This window comes from Excalfactoria chinensis, chromosome 1 (assembly GCF_039878825.1).
Source record: "Excalfactoria chinensis isolate bCotChi1 chromosome 1, bCotChi1.hap2, whole genome shotgun sequence".
NCBI classification, from domain to species: domain Eukaryota; kingdom Metazoa; phylum Chordata; class Aves; order Galliformes; family Phasianidae; genus Excalfactoria; species Excalfactoria chinensis.
In genome coordinates this window covers 86,790,757-86,810,205 of record NC_092825.1, presented here as the reverse complement: position 1 = coordinate 86,810,205, position 19,449 = coordinate 86,790,757, and the positions used below count along the sequence as shown (strand labels likewise).

Below are 19,449 nucleotides of genomic sequence, written 5' to 3'. Positions count from 1 at the left end.
TGTACTAGCAGTTAACACACCACAGAAGGAAAGAATGATGATTCTGCAGATTTCTTGGGGTAGAGTTCATTATTTTTTATTTTTCAGAGACATTTTCCCCACTATCCCCAGGTACTCGGATCCATCCCTAAATTCATGGCTCATGAGAGACACTTTACAGGCAGAGCAATATCCATCTAAAAGCTTTGTAGCTCTGCTTTCTTTCTAGTAGCAGTTGATATCTTCCTACCAACCTGGAACCATTTTCCTGACTTGTCCTGGTAAGCAAAGTCTTGCTTTATCAGGCACTTTGAATATGTTTGCTTTGGTTCCTTAGCTCTGCAAGGCATGCAGGCTGCTGTGGAAGGCCAAGAGTAAGTTGGGCATCTTTCTGCTCTTGCTATTTGAATTCAGAACACTACAGCTTGGAATAAAAAGATTGATTACTGTAGGATTTGTTTAATAACACCGCTGTTTTCTCAGTGATGAAGGTTGACTTCAAGGCTGGTTCCAAAAAGTTGATTGTTGTTTTATTTCCTGGACAAGTGAAAACTTTGAGAATCTTTGTTTAAGAAACAAAAGAGGAAACAAAACATTAGGGGCTGTACTCAGGCAACCCCTAACGCTTATCTATAGGTACATTAATCAGCCTTTCTATTGGCGGAATCTAAAAATATTAATATAAGATATATAAATACAGGAATCTAAAACCAAATTATGATACCTGGTTTTATTAATGCATTTACCAATTTATTTGTAAGAAATTCAACTTCATGTTTCAAAAGAAAGTTTAAATTCTCAGTAAGTCATTTGTAATGTTGACGAAATGTTTTTGCTGATCATGCTCATTAATTTAGATATGGGTTTATTCAACAGGTTATGCATTGGGGGTTTAATGAATAGCACACATTCAATTAGCATAAGCATACATAATTTATAGGCAATGTTATCAACAAGGTTTATAAAGCTTAGCTCTCTAGCCTAAAGTACACACAATTTTAATAAACAGATTTCCTTCTATAAAGTCTATCCTAAACTCCAACCTTCAACATAAGGAACTTACAGAGAGAAAGGGAAAACTCTTGCATATTCTGGCAGACTTGAACTAGCATAAAATTGGAGAGAGGCTGTACTGAGACCCAAGTGAAAGACCATGCTATTTGCCACTGCAGTCTCACATAGGTTAGTGAGATGTTGTCACTTTCACTGTATTAAAAGTAGGGCCTGGGTTCGATTTTATTTTTCTTTTAATTATAATTATTATTTTCTCCAAGACAGAACACAGCAAAGCGAGGTGAACAGAGTCACATCAGAGTAGAAATTGAAAAGATGAGGTTGAAATCCTAGACACACTGAAATCAACATTCTGTAGTTTCAGTGGATATAGCATTTTTACTATACAGTGTTTTCAGAATCAAGAAATTATGACAGAGACATGTAAATTGACATATGTTGCCAAGAAGTACTATTTTAGAAGGGCTTGGGAGGGAAGCTGGTGGCTTATTAGTAAACTTTGAGAATGAGAAAGTATATAGCAGAGACACTGGCTCTGGGAAGCAAGACCACAAATCTGCCTTCACTGCTCTATAGGAATCATAGAGAAGCTGTCACAGAAAGGGTTCCTTGTGCTGCTGAATCACCAGCATTGTGTCCCCACTGCTTGAACATGGTGGGCTGAAGCTCTGACTGCATGCACTGAGTGGAGGCAGATATGACTGTTTAAGTGTTGCTTTTGATAGCTGGCTTACATAGCTAGCTCTATTTCTCAGACCCTGTGCTGTGAAGTTAAAGGCAGTCTCAATCACCTGTCTTCACGGAGCTGCACTGTCCAAGCAGTCAGTGATGAGATAAACAGAACCAGCTGGCCTGTATTATGACAACCTCCCCTTCTTCTTTGGCAGGCATAACTACGGTGCTGACAATGTCAACCATCATCACAGGAGTAAGTGCCTCAATGCCTCAAGTGTCTTATATAAAGGCTGTGGATGTGTATTTATGGATCAGCTTCCTTTTTGTCTTCCTATCTGTCATCGAATATGCAGCAGTGAACTATCTCACCACAATTGAAGAGAGAAAGCAACTCAAGAAAAGGGGCAAGGTACAATTGTCTGCATTTTGTTGCCTTTTAAATCATCACAGAAGTCACAGAGTAATCCTGATACAAAAATGTGATAATCTCTCACTCTCCTCTGTTTCACACTTTTTTGTGGCTGAAAGAAAGAAACGTATCATCCTCTCAGATCTTTAGAATGTCCGAAGTTACTCTCCCTTCCTTTTCTTGTAACAGAGATTAGGGAGCACAACTCCTGATTATTATTGTTTTATACAGAGGAAAGTACCTCTTGTTTCACAGCTTTCCTATTGACCAAGACTATGTTTTCATCTTCTTTTTTTCTCCCCCTGAAATGTATCCCAGACTATACTTGTGCGATGTTTCCTCCTGTTTCCTGTAAAGCAGTTTATTTATCCTTCTTCTACTCCCTCATTTTCAGTTAGGCAGATGGGTTTAATGACTTTTTTTTTTGTCCTGAGACCAGATGAATGATTAGATCCTTTTTCGAGAAGCGTGCCTGAAGCAGAAATGTTTACAAGTCAAACATTTGCTTTCTATGTTGCACTCATCTAAAAATAAAAATAAAAAATCCTTCATTAATATCCTCACATGTGAAACCATTCACTGGAATATTGCAAGTGGAAGAACACACAAAGGATGCAGATGTTGCCCACACGATTTCATAATCCCATCAAAAAACAAGGAAATGTTTGAAGTAATTTCCCACAGATCTACAGATGAGTCAGAGTTTGACTTTTCTATTTCACAAGCAAGGGCACATGCAAGTCAGCTGGCAACAATCACTCAGACAAGCGTGTTTTGTTATATATGTGCCTTTATTTGCATGTGTGCTGCACAAGGGACTAGGCCCCACAGGTAGTAGTATCTGTGCACTCTGTGAGGTAGCCACATTCTCCCAATGATTGCAATATGAAGAACAGCACTGGAGAGAAAGCTTTGTTTATTTTCTGTTTTATTTATCATTTGCTAAAACAACTCCTGCTAGATTCACAATAACTATATATATATATGTATATATATATATATTTTTTTCTTTTTTGCCAGGCCTCAGGAATGTATAATATTGATGCAGTGCAAGCAATGGCTTTTGACGGCTGCTACCACGATCCTGATGTTGAGATGGACCTGCCTGCTTTCACCGACCGCTGTGAAGAGAATGAAACTCGAGCACGAGCAGTCAGTGTCTCCAATGTGGGCACAGCTCGCATCAAGAGGAAGAGATCTTTTAAGGGAAATGTGGGCAGGATTATTCTACAGAACAATCACGTCATTGACACATATTCCAGGATTATATTTCCTAGTGTGTATATTGTGTTCAACTTCTTTTACTGGGGTTTGTACATGTGAACAAAGATCATTATAAACTAGATTTTATCTTGGGTATGTGGATAATGCAACGGCAGCAGAGGAAAGGGTTAAAAGCTTCTGAAACTGGTTTCTGCGTCAAACCAAGGCTGGTTTGGTTAACAGCAAAACTGCTGATGGAAAAACCCTCATGGTATGATCTTTCAGCTGGACTGCTCCATAATTCACTGGAGCAATCCAATGTGCGTGATAATGCTGCAGTATCACAGGAGCATCTTGCTCACTAAGGGAGCCCTTTATCACACACCTAAACAGATAGCAACCCCTGGCCAATGTATTATCCAGTGTCCATTTACGCTCTAACCATTCCTCTTTAATCAGCCCTTCTGTTTGCTCTCCACTTGTTATCCAGTTAGCACCAATCACCTTCCATCGGCCCCTACCCCAGTTTCACTTACTGCATTTCAGTTTTGCTAGACAACCTGTATGCACCTCAGGAGCCTTTGCTCTTTGATGGTAAAGAAATGGGGAAAGCGACTGTGACTTAGCAGTGCGTTAGAGACCAGCAGAAAGCAGGAAATAAAGTTGATGAGTCTTTGTACACTATACTTAATGAATGCCTCAAGAGAAAGCTTCTTCTGATCGGCTGCCCTGGCTTTCCACTAGACTACTGAGAAGGACCTCTATTTTGGAGAAATGTTGCTCACCGGTCCCCAAGATAGCACAGGAATAATGACCCAAACCAATGCACTCGGGGTCTTACAGCCACCTCCCCGTAAGTAAATAGCATCACCTATACAAGGTGTGCCCTTCGTGTGACACCCCCACACCTGTGCCTGACGTGGACCTATGCTGATACCTGCTTTCTGCCTAACTGCTCATTTCAGAAACCCAGCTTTGAGGAAGATATTTTAGAATACTTTATCAAGAAAACAAACAAACCCGTTTCTTCTGACAGAACTTGGGATTCTGTCCCACCATTGGCTTCTGAGATTGAAAGTTACAGTGAGGAGAAGCCATTCATGCTTGTATGCGATGCTGTTTCACATTACAGGCCAGCTTACTACACTGAGACCTGAGATACACAGGAAATAAAAAGAACCATCTGTGCCAAAACAGAGCCACGTACAGTAATCCTACTGGTCCCAGATGAATGCTGCATGGAAATACCCTTACCGTGTAAGGGTACTGGCTAAGAAAGTAACACTTCTGGCTAAGAAAGTTGAAATAAGGATGTTCAGGGACAGAACAAAAGCGTTCACAACTCTGGAAAAGAATCAAGAATACTTTTCGTGACTTCTCAAAGTAAGCAACATTTTTCACTTACATTTCCTGGTTTTATCTGTCATTTAATGAAGTGAGTTTAAATTTACAAAGTTGGTTCAAAATAATTATTTGTGGTGGCAAAAAATGTCAAAAGGTCACTGCTTGGTTAAGATTATTAGGAAATGGGAATAAATTTGGAAGTCTGAACCGCTCTCTGGTTTATTTGATTTTCCTGCTCTGCTGTTGTTTGCTCATAGTACGGTAACGTCTCTTACTGTTTCAGAAAGCTGCATTTGTCAAGCTCCCAGTTCCAGAGCTGGAAAAGCTAGCGACACATTGCATCCCAAGTGATTGAAATCTGATGGGATGAGTGGGTACATTGGCAGCCAAGTCCCTGCCAAACAAATGATCAGAGCTAAGGCGGCTTTGATACTCTTCCAGGAAATCCTGTCATGGAAAGGAGAACCGTACCAGGCATGACAATGCTGGGAACGTAAAGTCAAAGGACACACAGGGCTCTGGCAGCAGCAATGGCACAGCAGACCTCAAGCTGAGCAGATGTGCAATATAAAGATATAAAAAAATTACCACGACACGCTTGTTACTTCACCACTATTATGAACGCATCCTGCACAGATGCTCCAGATTTCCTGAGAAGATCCCATCTAATTGCTCCAGATGTGTGTCCTAAACTTGTAGTATGAGCTAATGTAACAGGATTGTTTTCGCATCGTTTCTTTCTCGGCCTTAGAGGAAGAAGTATCTATCCTGTAGCCAAAAGTGAATCCTCAGTCTCCAACAGAAAAAAAACCAATAACTTAAAATGATTCTCAACCCAAAATAATTCTGTCTTCTAAATTACCTATAGGATCTGCAGCAGCAGGAGCTCTGCAGTCTGGCCTGCCCAAGGCCAGCATAGACCGGCCACCAAACTGTCCCACACATGGAAGCATATAAGAGAAAGGTTTCATACCTACAAGCACTTTCCTGGAACATCCTATACAGGTGCATGAAAGTAGTTTAGTTTTCTTTGATAGAAGAAACTGTCATATATTTTGCAACTGTGAATGTAACCTTTGGCGGTGTTCTCATCATGGTAAGCAGTATCTAGCAATTTCACTATGATAGCAGTGGGGATTGTTTCTTATAATGATAACACTGCTAATGTTTTTCGGCAAAGCTTACAGTTTTATCTTCTCAGTGCGCTGACGGGGGTGATACCAGGATCAATTATACTTCACAGATCCTTTCTTGTAAAATAACTTTAAAACATATTTTATTACGTTATGTTAATATTATTATTATTTTGCTTAGAGGGCTTCCCGAGCATTATCTGACTAAAATCCACATGACCTTCTTTTGAAGTTTGTTTTACTTCCCATAAAGGGATGGTAATGAATACCCATGGTCAGGTAGCATGGAGGTCCTTAAAGAAGTGTTCACAAGTGTCCTGTTATTTGTGGCTGTTTCTGCAGCCAAATATAGTTCTACTTCCCACAGCACTTGCTAAAAGCTAAAATGTCACAGGCGTTAGGTAGATACATATTTGCTGGAGCGTTCACATTGCTGGTATTCGAGCAGTTACACTGGCGGTACTATGTGGATTGTTGGAAATAACAGCTTGTAATGGCTCCTCGCCTGCAGCTGAAGAGCAGGATGTGGCCTCCCTATATTTAGCCTCTGCTGCTACACCCATCTGTATTAAGAAAACATCCTGGAAGTGTTAAAGTAGGCAATCGAGCTGCAAACTTCTAAGTCTGGAGAATCGCTTCACTCTTCAAAGCTTTGTAATCTTTGTGGAAGGAGTAAGCGTAATTCCACACCAGTGACTCATTTTTCAGAAAGCTACAATGTTCTATCCCTTCAAATATCCCAGCTAGTGGTGTTTACACCAAAACATTCACAGTGCCATACATTCCGGTTGTGTTGAACTAATAAGTGAGAACTAGAAAGCAGAGAATATCTTCTCTTCTGAAGTGACAGCCCAGTGAAGGAAAATACTTGACGGGGAAATGTCAGTTTTTGCACAATTGGGGTAGTCTTAGTTTCAGCCCAGCAAAGCTTGTCACACTGCTCTGCCTGCATCTCATGGCCAAGAGACCACAATGCTTTGCTCATCTGGAGACCAAAGCGGTCCAAGCGTTTATGGCACAAGGACTGAATATGATGAACAGCATTTGCTTTTTTCTCCCCCCTCCCCCAATCCCTTCATCTGTGTACTATATTTTGCCATTTTCTCCATTCAGGAGATAGGAGTTTTGGTGCTTCAAGGAATACAGAAGCATCCCTGAATCGCAGTGTTTGTTTGGAGGAACACAGCTCGTGCTGTGGCAGCAGGGATTGCTTCTGTGTGAAGAGCAAACCAACCACAGAGAGGAGCAGGAGCAGAGCAAAGCCTTCCCCGCGGCACACAACGCATCCTCTGAACGCCGCCGCCATTTTGCGGCGGTCGCTGAGCACCTCCCCCAGCCCCGCCCCGCTCCGCGGCCTGAGCGCCGGGCAGGGTGAGCTGCTCGTCCGGCTTGCGGTGACGGGACGGTGGGTGCGGGGGGTGCTCCGCGGCACTGGGTCTCGCGTGACCCGGCTGCGGGGCGGGGCCGGCGTGGGTTGCTGGGCAGCGGGTCGGGTGGCGCTGTGGGTGAGCTGTGTGAGCCGTTCTGCGCGGCTGCACGTGTTTGTGCCGGTGCTGCCGCTATACGCGCTGAGTTCTTCCCTTCCGGAAGGAGCGTGATAGTAGCCACGTGTGGCTCCCGGCTGCCGGAGGAACTCGCGGTGAGACGCTGTGTGCAGCAGCTGGAGTAGCAGTGAGATTGTCTGCTGTGTGAGGGAGCTGGGCACTGCGCGTGTACCTGTGCCGGGAGTGCCGCAGTGTGCTTCCCCTGTACTCCGAGCTGGAGTGCTGTGCTTTGGGCCCCTCGCTACAAGAAAGGCGTGGAGGCCCTGGAGGGATGTGTATAGAGGGCATGGTGGGGGTGTGCTGGTGGATGGGCTGGCTGATCTTAGCTATCTTTTCCAACTTTTGTCTTTCTATGATAAGGGATCTGTGTAAATAAAAGCACGAGAACATGTATTTTTGAGAGCAAAGCCATCATTTCTACCTCAAAACGAAAGCAGCAGCAGCTGAGGCTGCTCTTATTGGTTCACAGGTGTGTTCAGACAAGCTGCTAGCTGCAGTTAGCCAGACCCCAGAAGCTAGCAGTCTTTTGTTGTTGTTTTTAAAATGATTTTTATATAACAGTATAAGAGCAAATTACTTGCCTGGAAAAAAAACAAAGCAAATAACTTCCAACTTTAACCGCCTGTGTTTTGATTAAAAAGCTCTCTTGATAGTCTACATAAACCATACGGTTTGACAACTCTGTGGAGATGAAAGCAGAGCCTTACCACTGTACGTTTGGCTGTGAGTGCACAGAAAGGCCCCAAAGCATTCCCTCTCTTGTGTAAACTTAGTCTCACCAGAGCTGGCTGTGCCAAATGCAGTACAGATGCTGCAGAGAGGCTGAGATGTGGGTCGCAGGCAGGTGCTCTGTGCACAAGGTGGTTGCTTTTGGCTTTTTCAGTTCTTTGGTGCCTTCTACCCTTCCAACAACGGCTTCTTGCTGTTCCCGTGTTCCCCTCCTTGATATTGCTGCCTGCTGTGCTCCAAGTGCATGCTGTGATACCGGCACAGGTGTTCCCTCGCCTGCTTTGTAGGTACTGCTAGAGCTGCATTCTGGTAACTGTGCAGCAATAGGGTACAAGCTTATCTTTTATCCCTCTCCACCACTTTGCATGTTATTAAACCTCTTACATCTGAGCTATTAAAAAAAAATAATCATAAATGTTGCTATTGCTGCAGAAGAGCATTCTAACAGGAGTTCTGTATGTGGGTGGATTTCTGCATTTATGAAGATCTCGTGTGGCTGTTTGGATTCTTTGTGTGTGTTTCTAGTATAGATTCAGGTGTGGCATTGGCGTTTCTGTGAGCGACAGCGCCCGGTTAGAGCTCTTTGCAGATGAACAGAAAGCTGGTTGGAGATCTGGGGGGATTCTCCTTTCTGCCACTTGGAAAGAACAGTGAGCAACTGAAAGCAGAACTGTACCCAATGTGCTGCTGTACCACACTGGAGAAGGCAGGAGGAGCTGTGCAGGGCCTGTGAGGTTATGGTGCTGGCTGACTGTTATGTCTCTCTCCTCTTGAACAGGACCATGCCCAAGAAGGGAGGGAAGCATGCTGAGGTGGGGATGGAAGTGCAATCCAAGCGAGCAAAGGTGGAAGCAGCTTGTTTGCCATCAGTCATGGATTTTGAGAGCCCAGACAGCCTCTTTGCAAGCCTGATCTCTCCCATCAAACCAGAGGTGTTTTTCAAGGAGTACTGGGAAGAAAAGCCACTGCTTGTTCAGAGAAATGATCCCCCACTGGCTGCTTACTACCAATCCCTCTTCCAGCTGTCAGATCTGAAGGAGCTGTGCAGCCAAGGGCTGTACTATGGGCGTGATATAAATATCTGCAGATGTCTGAATGGAAAAAAGAAGGTTTTAAATAAAAAAGGCAAAGTGAATTATGCACAACTGAAGAAGGACTTCGACCAGAAAAAGGCAACCATACAGTTCCATCAGCCACAGAGGTTTAAGGTTGGGTCATTTCACGGGTTTAAGTAAAACTAATAGGCGTTTGGTAATGCAGTGAGTTTTGCTTGAGGCATGCTGAATGGAGCTTTGGCTCTGCCTCCAGAAGGTCCAGGTGAAGGAGCTGATATCAGTGGCCTGCTGAAACCCATATATAAGCTGTATTAATTAAAACATGCTTTATAATCTTTCACAGCCCATCATGTCTCAGTGTTCTGCAGCAAGAAAAGAGTCTGAGTTATGCTATAAAATTAAGTATTCCCTTTTAAGGATTTGCTTTGTCACATAAAAATTCAAACAGATCTGAATGCATAATGTTGACGATTATTTATCACTGTCTGCTTTCGTTTTTGTCTCATTGTTCTCGTGTGCAAATAGAGCATTTATAAAGGCAGTTTAATGGAGGGTAAAGTGTAAAATAATGTAATATATTTGCAGGACCCCACAGTACTTTCCAATGAATTGGCTTTGAATTGTACCATGGGTTTGTAGCTCAGTTTTGGTGATTGTCCTCTCTTTTTTGTTCTTCTTGATGCTTCTCCAATTGGAAGCATTCAGAATGAGGCAGCGGTGTCTGCACAGTTGTGTCGAGGACTCAGGTGGTTATGATTGGATTCAAGCCGTTCTTTTCTGTCCTGTGGTGTCTGCAATTTAATGAAGAAGTATTTTCTAAGGACAGGAATGTACAGCTCTTAACTCCTGAAAAGCCTACCATTTTGCCGCCTTCATTTTGCCTAGCTAAATTAAAGGTCTAGCTATTAGAGGGTTTTGTGGTGGTGTGGGGATGGTGTTTGTAACTGCTGCCTCTGTTAGCACAGAGGAGTGGTAATGGGGGGAAGGTGAAGTCTTATCAGCACTCTTGAGCATCTGTTGTGATGCACCTCACTAGCTTTATGCTTTGAAGGTTCTTAAGAAGCATCTCTTGACATGCATCTGTTAAATTTTAATGTACATCTTCAGTTGTGGAGGAGCAAAGTAGTTTTAACAGATTGAAAGATACCAAAGGTGCTTGCTTTGAACATCTCTAAGTCTGTGGCTTATTCCACACACAAATAAATTGATATGTATGCTGCAATGTATCTAGGGGATATAAAAACGACATGTTAGAGATGCTTTATCTTCTTGATTGTGTACCTGCAAAGTGTTGCAATTGGAGTCACTGCAAAAAGGACCTTTGTGTGGTCTCTTTGGTAGTAGTATAATGCAAGTCATGCGTATGTTTCAAGGCGTTTTGTTGTTCATGGGATGGTGGTTGGTGTATTTCCCTCTGTGCTTAGCCCAGTCAACCCTTCCCAGCCTCAGTGTCCCAGTTGGTTGTTCTCTAGAAGAGAGGGAGGCTGTGGGCTGGGCAGCAGCCAGGCTGGCTGAGCTCTCCAGCAGTAACATGTCCTTTGCTTTCTGCAGGAGGAGCTGTGGAAGATTCAAGAGAAGCTGGAGTGCTACTTTGGGTCTCTGGTCGGGTCAAATGTCTATATTACTCCACAGGGGTCCCAGGGCCTTCCCCCTCACTACGATGACGTTGAGGTAGGGCAGCACATTGTCTGTGGGACTATACATGGGTTTTTGCTGGTGGCAGGGTACTGTCTCTGTGTTGTTTTTCTTCCCCTCTCTCATAAAGTAATTTCTTACAGAGAAATGTTTTTCCACTGAGAAGTTATAAAATTACAAGTGTTTCTTTATGGTTGGTTGGTTCCCCCCCCCCCCCCCCCCCTCTACTTTTACTGAATGGGTACTGAGGTTTCTGATAGCGATATCACATACAGCGTGCTTCGAAAAGAAACATTCAAATAACCAGTGCATTAAAAAAGCAGTTCTTGAAGTTGGGCTGCGGTACCATTTTTTTTCTCCCCTACATTAAATACATACATCTCATTTTTCTTGAGCAGCTCTAGAACCTGCAGATTGTGACAGATGTCATCAGCCCCCATAGCTTACAGAACCCCAAGGTGTTTTGGGTGCTCCAGGTGTCAGTCATTGCTAATTAGTGCGCTACCACCTAATATTCTGAATATCTGTGTGGTAGATGCTACTTTTAAGTTAGTCATCTAATGCTTTTTGAAGTAATTTGGGAGAAATGGGGATTTCCAAGAGCTTTCCTTTCTACTTTAGGTCGGATAAAGCAGATCTTACTTCACAGGTTTTCTTGCCATTGTCTCTAAGCGAGGCCTAAAAAATACTTCTGATGTAAATTTCTGCATTGTAGATGTCTACAGATTCCTCAGGAGAGGAATCCTGTGCTGTAGCTGAGAGCAGGGCAGGTGAAATATGTCTTCTGTTGTCAGAGAGGCACCCTGTGTCACCGTGTTTGCTTTCTGTCTCTGGTTTCTGGCATGGTTCCATGGAGATTCCGAGTAAGGCGATGCCTTAACACTTCTGATGAGTTGAATGCGTGGGAGGAAGCAAAGCTTCATTGTGCGCTTGGATTTATGGTCCTTTGCAGGTGTTCATCCTCCAGCTGGAAGGCGAGAAGCATTGGCGGCTCTATAAACCAACGGTGCACTTAGCTCGGGAATATAACGTGGAATCAGAAGATAGGATTGGGAATCCCACGCATGAATTCGTATTAAAGGTATTACAATTGAACTGCTTTAGCTGGGCTGAACTGTAGCTGTGAGAAAAGTAGTTACATTTAAAACGATGCTTTTCTAGGAGACAGTATTCTGAATTCTTACAGTTGTGAAACTGTGCGGAAGGATGGGTGCACGAAACACCGTGAGCATGAGAAATGTAGCTGTCTAATTTATCTTTTCTTAAAGGCATTGTTTGCTTTGGGATTGAAAGAATGGACCAAGAAGCAGTTCTTTCTGGAAATACTCTAATACTTTAGTTATGAATCATGGTACAGCGACATGTTTGTGGAGTTCCATGTAGAAAACACAATGGTTTTTAAGTGTGGCGATGGAGTGTTTTGTGCTGCTGCATGCTGTCTGTGATCAGTCAGGCCGGTCCATTTGTGCACTAGTTCACTTTGGCAAAGTTTTGTCACTGTTCTGGTGGATCTGTGACATATGTTATGCCTGGTTGATAAGCAAAAGCATAAACTAAAAGACTGTATTGACTTGTTATATTGGATTTTTCTTTTTCCAAACCTGAGTATTAAATGTTGGGCTGTATCTTGTTATCTGGAATAAAAAAGAGCGTTTCATGAGGGCTAATGAATACAGCCTTTCTGATGGCTGGATGTTTGGTACTTGTCCTGTCGTGCTTTAATACAATTGTAATTCAGAAGGGGGTTACTTACCCAGCAGACAGCGCTGCCCTGTTTCAGAAGCCACCTTAGTTTCCTTACCTCGTGTCCCATCAGCAGGGCCTGCGTGGGCAAGGTCTCGCTTCTTTCCTGTGTCTAGATTCACCTGTGGAAGTAGGTAGTGAAGGAACAGTGCTCTATGTTGTAATGGTGCTGACCTTACTGGCTCTGCAATCTGACGGTGGTTTTCAGTGGTCAGGAAGTACTGCTTGATGCAAAGCCTAGTGCACTGCAATTCCTTTTTTCCTTTCCACAAAATATGGGCTGGACTTCAGCGGTGTGCTGCACACCTCTCTCTTACTGCCTAGTCTAAAGTGGATCCGTCTGGGGATTTAATTTAGACAAGTGAGAAGGAAGTTAGGGGTGGGGGAGGTTGTACTTGGTATTTTTAAGTGTTACAACTGAAAGTTTAAGACAGCGGTATTGCAGCAGCTTACAGTCCGTACAGGATATTTGTCCTTTCTCGTGGAACACCAGCTTTCTACTTTGTTGAGGTCTGCTCTGCCAGCTCACTGTACTTTCAGCAGGTTCCTCTCAGCTGCTGCTCTGACCCCGGTTATGCAGGTGAGTGGGACTGCGTGTGCTCTTTACCCTTCAAGGCTTGCCTTGTGTTTTCAGACAGGTGTGCAGTAAATACTAATAGTAAATTGGGAAGTCCAGACTTTCTGGCATAGAGCGCTCTGTTATTAAAATGTACAACGGAGCATCTCCCTGTTTTGGGATTAAAGAAACAAAACCAAACCATGTTGTCTGTCCGCTTAGAGAGCATTTTCTTTGTTTGGATAACAGTGCTGTAAGGTCTGACCGCGTGCCCTAAATGTATCAATTCCTTTTCTTGCAGCCGGGTGACTTGCTGTACTTCCCAAGAGGGACGATTCACCAAGCTGACACACCTCCTGGGATATCTCATTCTACACACGTGACCATCAGCACCTACCAAAACAAGTAATTCCTCCCTACTTTTTCTCATTGTGTTGCTTTTCTGAAAGTGGCTTTCATTTTCCAGACGATGGGTGTGAATAGTGCGGGCCTGAAGCCCACGTTTCGAAGAAGTGATGCCTTAGTGTTAAAATACAACCTTGTAATGAACTCTGCTGAGCTCTTTTCTGTGTTTATTCCATTCAGCCCTTCTGTCTTTTGTTTGTCTGTGAGGTCATGCACGGAGAGGGCATGGCATTTCCTTGTAGAAATGCAATGGAATGGAATACGTGCAGGTGCCCCACTGTCACCTACGTGGCCTGCTGTTAGTGTCAAAATCTAGGCCAGCATTCATGTAGCTGTAATTCCAGTTGTGGAGGTTGGGGGAAGCAGGAGGGAAGCACTTCCTTGTACACAAGGCCACTTCAAGCTTTTTATTCAGCAAACTCAGTGAGGTATTAATTGGCTACTTTGTTTATCATCAACAGACTTTAATGTGGAAGGTAATATTACAGCAGGAAGCTCACTGTTGCATTGAAAAATCTCTCAGCAGTGGCTGAAGTCACCACGCATTTCATAATCCAGAGTCAGGGGTTGCTCCTTTCATCTCCCACATTTCATAGTCACCCACGTCTGTTCTGATGGACTTGCAGCACATTCTTTCTTTGCTTTGTGTTTTCTGCTTATCTGTGTCTTCCATCTCCTACCCCCTGCACGCAAGTCACATTTCCTTTGATGTGCATCTAATGCTTGTGCCCACTGAAACCTTTTCATCACGCTTGGAGATGCTGCTGCAGCCCAGTCAGCTGTTGTCCTGTGCTGGGTTTGGAGCCATTGGCCTGAGTTAGGAATTGGGAGGGATTTCTGTTGGCACAGCATAGGACAGAACAAGTTTCGGCCTGTTCTAGATGCATCTAAGATGCGTTTCTAACCAGGAGGTGTATCGTTCTGTAAGGCCGGGATGTCAGTGCTGCTGGTAACTCTTAACACGGGCAGTTCTCTGCATTGGAGCGAAGCTGAGGTGCTGTGTGAGTCCATCATCAAAAATGGGTTCTGTTGATTTTAATTTACACTCTTCTGCTGAGAAGGCTAAAAGTTACTTTGTGTAAACACTGATGGCTGCTGCAGTGTTTGACTTCTTTTATTCTCTAGGTGGCGGTGTTAGTGCTGAGCTGCTTTGCCTTTGTTTGAAGGCATGAGCTGAAGTGCTGCTTCACCTCCTGTCCCATGTCCGTTTTTGGAACACCACCTTCCTGGTGTTGGCCGGGTGCTTTTCTCATCCCCGGTGTAGAAACAGAACAGAGAGGAGAGTGACACCAGGAGCAATGTGCTTTGGTGTACTGATGGAAGTGGGTTTGCTCTATTACTTATTGGTGTGCAGGAGTGGTCCTGGGTCTGCAGAACAGGTTTTGTCCGGTGTGATCCATACAGAGTTGTGTGTCAGGTAGTGTTGGACAGACGAGTTCTTTATAACAGGGTTGCTGGAGACCTGACAGCCTTATGTGGGTTAAGGGTTCCTCAGTACTTCCTCAGCACTTCCAGTGCTGCTGAAATAGCACCTTGAGGAACCTCAGGCTCTGAGCCCAAAGAGACTGCACTGTGTGCTGGGGTGAGGTTTGTCCAGGCCTCTTCCTGAGGCAGGAAGACAAGTGTGGTGGCATTTGTTATAAGCAGGGCAATTTGTCACAGTAACGAGTACCTGAAGATAGTTGCTGATGTGGGATTTTGGTGAAAGAGGAGGGGAGCAGTAAGAAGTATAAGATGTCTCACTGTTCTTTGAGGGTGAGGTAGGGAAAGGCCACAGGTGGACAGGATGCATTTTTTGCATGGGGGGCACACCTGGTCTAATGAGGTTGACTCAGGCTACAAGAAGAAGATGCAGGTGGGAATCCACCCTCCTCTCCTCTGCCTTATTGCAGCTGGGGAATGGAAACTTGGAGAGCAAATGGCAGATTTCTGGAATGTATTCAGCCTTAGAATGAGGAATCTAGACGCACAAAAGCCCCCTTGCTACAAGGTGACTGTTAGGTATCCAGGTATCTTAAAAATCCCCGTAGAGATATATTAGAGTCTTCTTCCTGTGATCATAAGTTTGTAGCAAAGCTAAAAATGGATGTGTGTTGAAGTTGATAGCCCTGGATGTGTTCCTTGCAGCAATAGAAGTAAGCGCTTCAAAAGCGTGTGGAACGATACTGCCCAGCACACAAAAAGAAAGTTATGCCTGGTTTACTTCAGAGCAGCCATTGTATTAATCATTATTTTCTTCCTGTCCTGCAGCTCCTGGGGAGACTTCTTACTGGATGCAATTCCTGGCCTTGTATTCAGTACTGCAAAAGAGGATGTGGCCTTGCGGACAAGCATCCCAAGGAAATTGCTTATGGTAAGTAGGCAGGTCTGAGGGAAAAGCAGTGCATCCAGCTGGAACTTCAGCAGGGAGGCAAGCACAGGTCTTGCTGGTCTGCTGTGAGAGCTCAGTGCAAAGGTGCTGTCTTGTCTGGCAGCACAACCACTTGGAGGTTTGGTCCAGCTCAAGTGTTGTCCAGTTTGTTGCAATTCCTTTCTTCACTATCATGGTGGCCTTGTGTGGCTCCCTTCCTTCTCAAAGGGGTGCTTGTTGCTTTGGAGGTGTCAGATAGGTAGGCATAGTTTCCCCTGGGTCTAACTTTTGGAAAGTTAATGGAGCTGTGTATTGCTGTGTGTGTCCTTATGGTAGTCTGCTTGTGCTGCTGATCAGCTCATCAGTGTGAAGAAGGAACAAGTCTCGCATTCAAGTACACTTGCAGGCCCTTCAGCATTGCAGGTGGCACCACAGTTAGGAAAACAGCTTCAGCTTTGATGTGTGAGCAGCTTATGTGGAACGTGTTAGAAGAAACAAGAGTTATTGTTAAGGGAGAAAAAAGTTGTTACCCTTTGGGTGGTCCTCTTAGAATCATAGAATTACTCAGGTTGGAAAAGACTTCAAAGGTCAAGTCCAACCGCAGCCTAACCATGGTACCCTGACTCTAACAACCCTCTGCTAAATCATGGCTCTGAGCGCCACAGTCTTCTATCTTGCCAGATTATTTCCTAACCGCACTTCTTTCTTTAGGATTGTTTCTGTTTAGCTTGAATTCAAATGAAAGAAAATTCTGTGTGCACATTTAGCAGGTGGACATTGCAGACTCAACAAAAAAACTGAGTAGCCTTCTGAGAATCCTTGCGGACCGTCTGGAAAACACCGGAGAACTGAGATCATCCGACATGAGGAAGGATTTCATTATGAACCGTTTACCACCTTGCTTGGGATGTGATTCTGACTCTTTAACTCCAGGTGGGTTTTGAGTTTTACACTGGCTCCTTTTGCTGATGTGATGGCTGTACTGTTGCTAACTCTGCCCTTCATGATTTCGGTGTTTTGAGGTAGGCAGAGATTGCAGTCTAGTGTGAGCTTTGTTTTTGAGACAGCTGGTGAGAACCTAACAAATAATCTAAGTACTACAGAATGGCGGGGAGGGCAGGGTGCAGCAGGGTGCAGCAGGGCCCGTTTGCACCATTTACATGGTTTCCTTCCTTTCTAATTTCTTTTTTAGGTGGAAAACTGCCAAAATTGGACAGCAAGATCAGGCTGCAGTTCAGGGATCATGCTGTAATTACAGTGGAGCCAGATCAAGAGGATTCTGTAAGTATAACCCCTGTGCCACCTTTCTGTGCTTCAGGCTGTGAGTGTGTTGCACAGTGTGAGTTCTCACTCCATTGTACTGATCTGTCTCAGAGGGTCGTGCAGGTGTAGCTTGGTTGGGTACTGCGCCCCAGTGGGATTTGGTGGGAGATTGTGAGGTTGTTTTCAAGCAGCACTATGGCACCTTCTTGCCTTCTGTGGGAGACCTACATGTAGTCTGTGTTCTGCACAGCAGGTGTGTGGTTTTGATCTAAGGTCGGATGGGGCAGATCATTACAACGTAACTCTTTCCTTCCTGCTGTCTCTTAGGATGAAATTCGCAAGGAAATGGTGTATGTCTATCATTCCTTAAAGAACAGGAGAGAAACTCACATGATGGGGACGGATGGCAATGATTCTGGTAGTGAAGATGGAGCACAGGTTTGTCACATCCCAGGATGGTGACTCAACCACCTCCCTGGGCAGCCTATTCCAGTGCTTAACAACCCTGTCTGTAAAGAAGTTTTTCCTAACATCCAACCTAAACTTACCCTGGTACAACTTGAGGCCATTTTCCCTTGTCCTGTCACCAGTGAGAAGAGACCAGCCCAAATACATCTATTTTCCTGCCCTTAATGTCTCCAGCCATGATAAGATATCCCCTTAAACAACCTGTGGGTAGGGATAGGCTTCTTCAGGTAGGATGATAGGTCTCCCTGCCTCAGTAAGGGGTGCTGAAACACGTGTACCCTTCATGTTAGAAGATATTCCAGCTGTATTTCCATTTATTAAGAAAATTGCCAGGGTGATGCTGATCTGCAGGATGCAGAGATCCCCATGTGAAGCAGATAAGGAATGCTGCTGATCAGCACCTACATCCTGCCCTCCTGTTTGTTAGAACGGACGTGCTGCTGCACACAGCTCAAGTGACTTCTCTTCCCCCATTTCTTTTCCCTCTCAGCAAACTCCTCATGGACTGCGCTTTCCTCTGTCATACCTGGATGCACTGAAGCAGATTTGGAGTGGCAGCACTGTCAGTGTGAAAGAGCTCAAACTTACCTCAGCTGAAGAGAAGGAAAACCTGGCCTTGGCACTGTGGACTGAATGTCTAATAGAAGTTTTTTAATGGTTTTGTGAATTAGCTCCTCATAGAATCTCTAAGAGAAAGGCTTATTCAATTCATTTTATTTCTTCGCATCCAACCTTAGTTTGTAACTGCCAGTGGTGTGTTGCAGTATAAATATACTTTGCTACCATCTGCTGCTGACTGTCCCTCTAGTTCCCTTACTGCTGTGGGTAAGTGGGTGTCTCAACAACAGGTGAGCTGCTCAGGAATATAACAGTGGGACAGCTTAGCTTGCCTCTAATTGCCAGATTAGCGCTACTCCTAGAAAAAGGATCTTCGCGTCTCCTTTGAGTGGATTCTGATGGGAGTGTTGCACGTATTTGGATCCTTTAAGATCTACACGTAGCAGCATTGTGTTTTGCTGAATCTACATACTTCCCTTTCTTGGCCATTTGAATATTAGTGCTTTCCAGGTACGTACTTGGGATCTGCTGGCAAAGAAGAAATCGGACAAGCAAAAGGTTCCTCCTAAAAACTTTTATACAATTAAAATATACATGCTTGGCATTTTACATGGAAGATCTCTGAAGTACAAAGGCCTGATTTACTTGGTTATGAAGCACTGGGACTCCATGTGATTTAGGTGCTCTCAGCCTGAAAGACCAGAACCTTCCAGCCAGGCTTTGAAATCGCACGTGGAAAGGGAGTCACATGGAGACCGCTTGATACACTGATTTACATTAAAAAAGCAGGACAGGTGCTTTCGTTGTAGAAATATATACATACACGTGGAGTTCCATAACAGCAGATTTCTGATAGCTTTAGAATGCAAAATAGGAAGTGCAAGTACACAGGTATTTTTTTGTTTTAATTATTTTTAAATAGTACATCATAGAACTCAATTTTGTACAAAAATAGACATCCATATATTTTATTTCTGTGGCAAACAGGGCTACGTGTTTCTCTTTAAGGTGAAATCCTGTTTAAGTGCACAGGAACACTTAACTGCTTTTGGAAACTAAAGTTCCTTAGCTTAACTCCTGAAATAGAAACACCATACCCTGAATAAACATAGAAGGAAAGAAAATATTATCTATTCCATGAAGTGGATTCATTGAGTGACACAAATCTAATGAAGATAGCAGTGAGCTGAGGAGCACGCTTCAGCTGTTAGCAGCCCTATGGGTGGCTGCGGTTCCTCCTCTGTGTCAGTCTTGTATGAGGAAGGTGTTCTTTTTCAAGCCAGCTGCAGTGCAGTAAGGTATTGTGCTCTACCTTCCTTAAGCGAGGGCTGGTGTATCTTGCTGACACTGGAGAAACCGTCAGCACGTTGGGCTGGTCATCACTGG

At 44.0% G+C, this 19,449-nt stretch overlaps 2 protein-coding genes across 7 annotated transcripts in view; both read left to right on the top strand.

Moving 5' to 3' along the window:
• The window catches only part of GABRR3 (gamma-aminobutyric acid type A receptor subunit rho3), a 37,359-nt gene extending 32,408 nt beyond the window's left edge, over window positions 1-4,951 (top strand). The window contains exons 9-11 of the mRNA XM_072346626.1: window positions 1,881-2,077; window positions 3,098-4,663; window positions 4,908-4,951. Of these exons, the coding sequence (XP_072202727.1) occupies window positions 1,881-2,077; window positions 3,098-3,400 (500 nt within the window). The 3' untranslated portion in view covers window positions 3,401-4,663; window positions 4,908-4,951. The remainder of the gene's footprint in view (window positions 1-1,880; window positions 2,078-3,097; window positions 4,664-4,907) is intronic.
• A 2,091-nt stretch (window positions 4,952-7,042) lies between these two features.
• RIOX2 (ribosomal oxygenase 2) lies at window positions 7,043-18,175 on the top strand. 6 transcript variants are annotated; one of them, XM_072327752.1, is made up of 11 exons: window positions 7,079-7,162; window positions 8,185-8,313; window positions 8,809-9,238; window positions 10,637-10,756; window positions 11,673-11,801; window positions 13,321-13,424; window positions 15,675-15,777; window positions 16,542-16,707; window positions 16,967-17,055; window positions 17,365-17,475; window positions 17,996-18,175. In XM_072327752.1, the coding sequence occupies exons 3-11, from the start codon at window positions 8,813-8,815 to the stop codon at window positions 18,158-18,160; spliced, it is 1,413 nt and encodes a 470-aa protein (XP_072183853.1). In that variant the 5' UTR covers window positions 7,079-7,162; window positions 8,185-8,313; window positions 8,809-8,812; the 3' UTR covers window positions 18,161-18,175. The 6 variants fall into 6 exon arrangements, with proteins under 6 accessions (XP_072183805.1, XP_072183853.1, XP_072183825.1 ...); XM_072327732.1 differs by lacking the exon at window positions 7,079-7,162 and adding an exon at window positions 7,263-7,396; XM_072327742.1 differs by lacking the exon at window positions 7,079-7,162 and adding an exon at window positions 7,263-7,396 and having other exon boundaries at window positions 8,185-8,317.
• The last annotated feature ends 1,274 nt before the right edge of the window (window positions 18,176-19,449 follow it).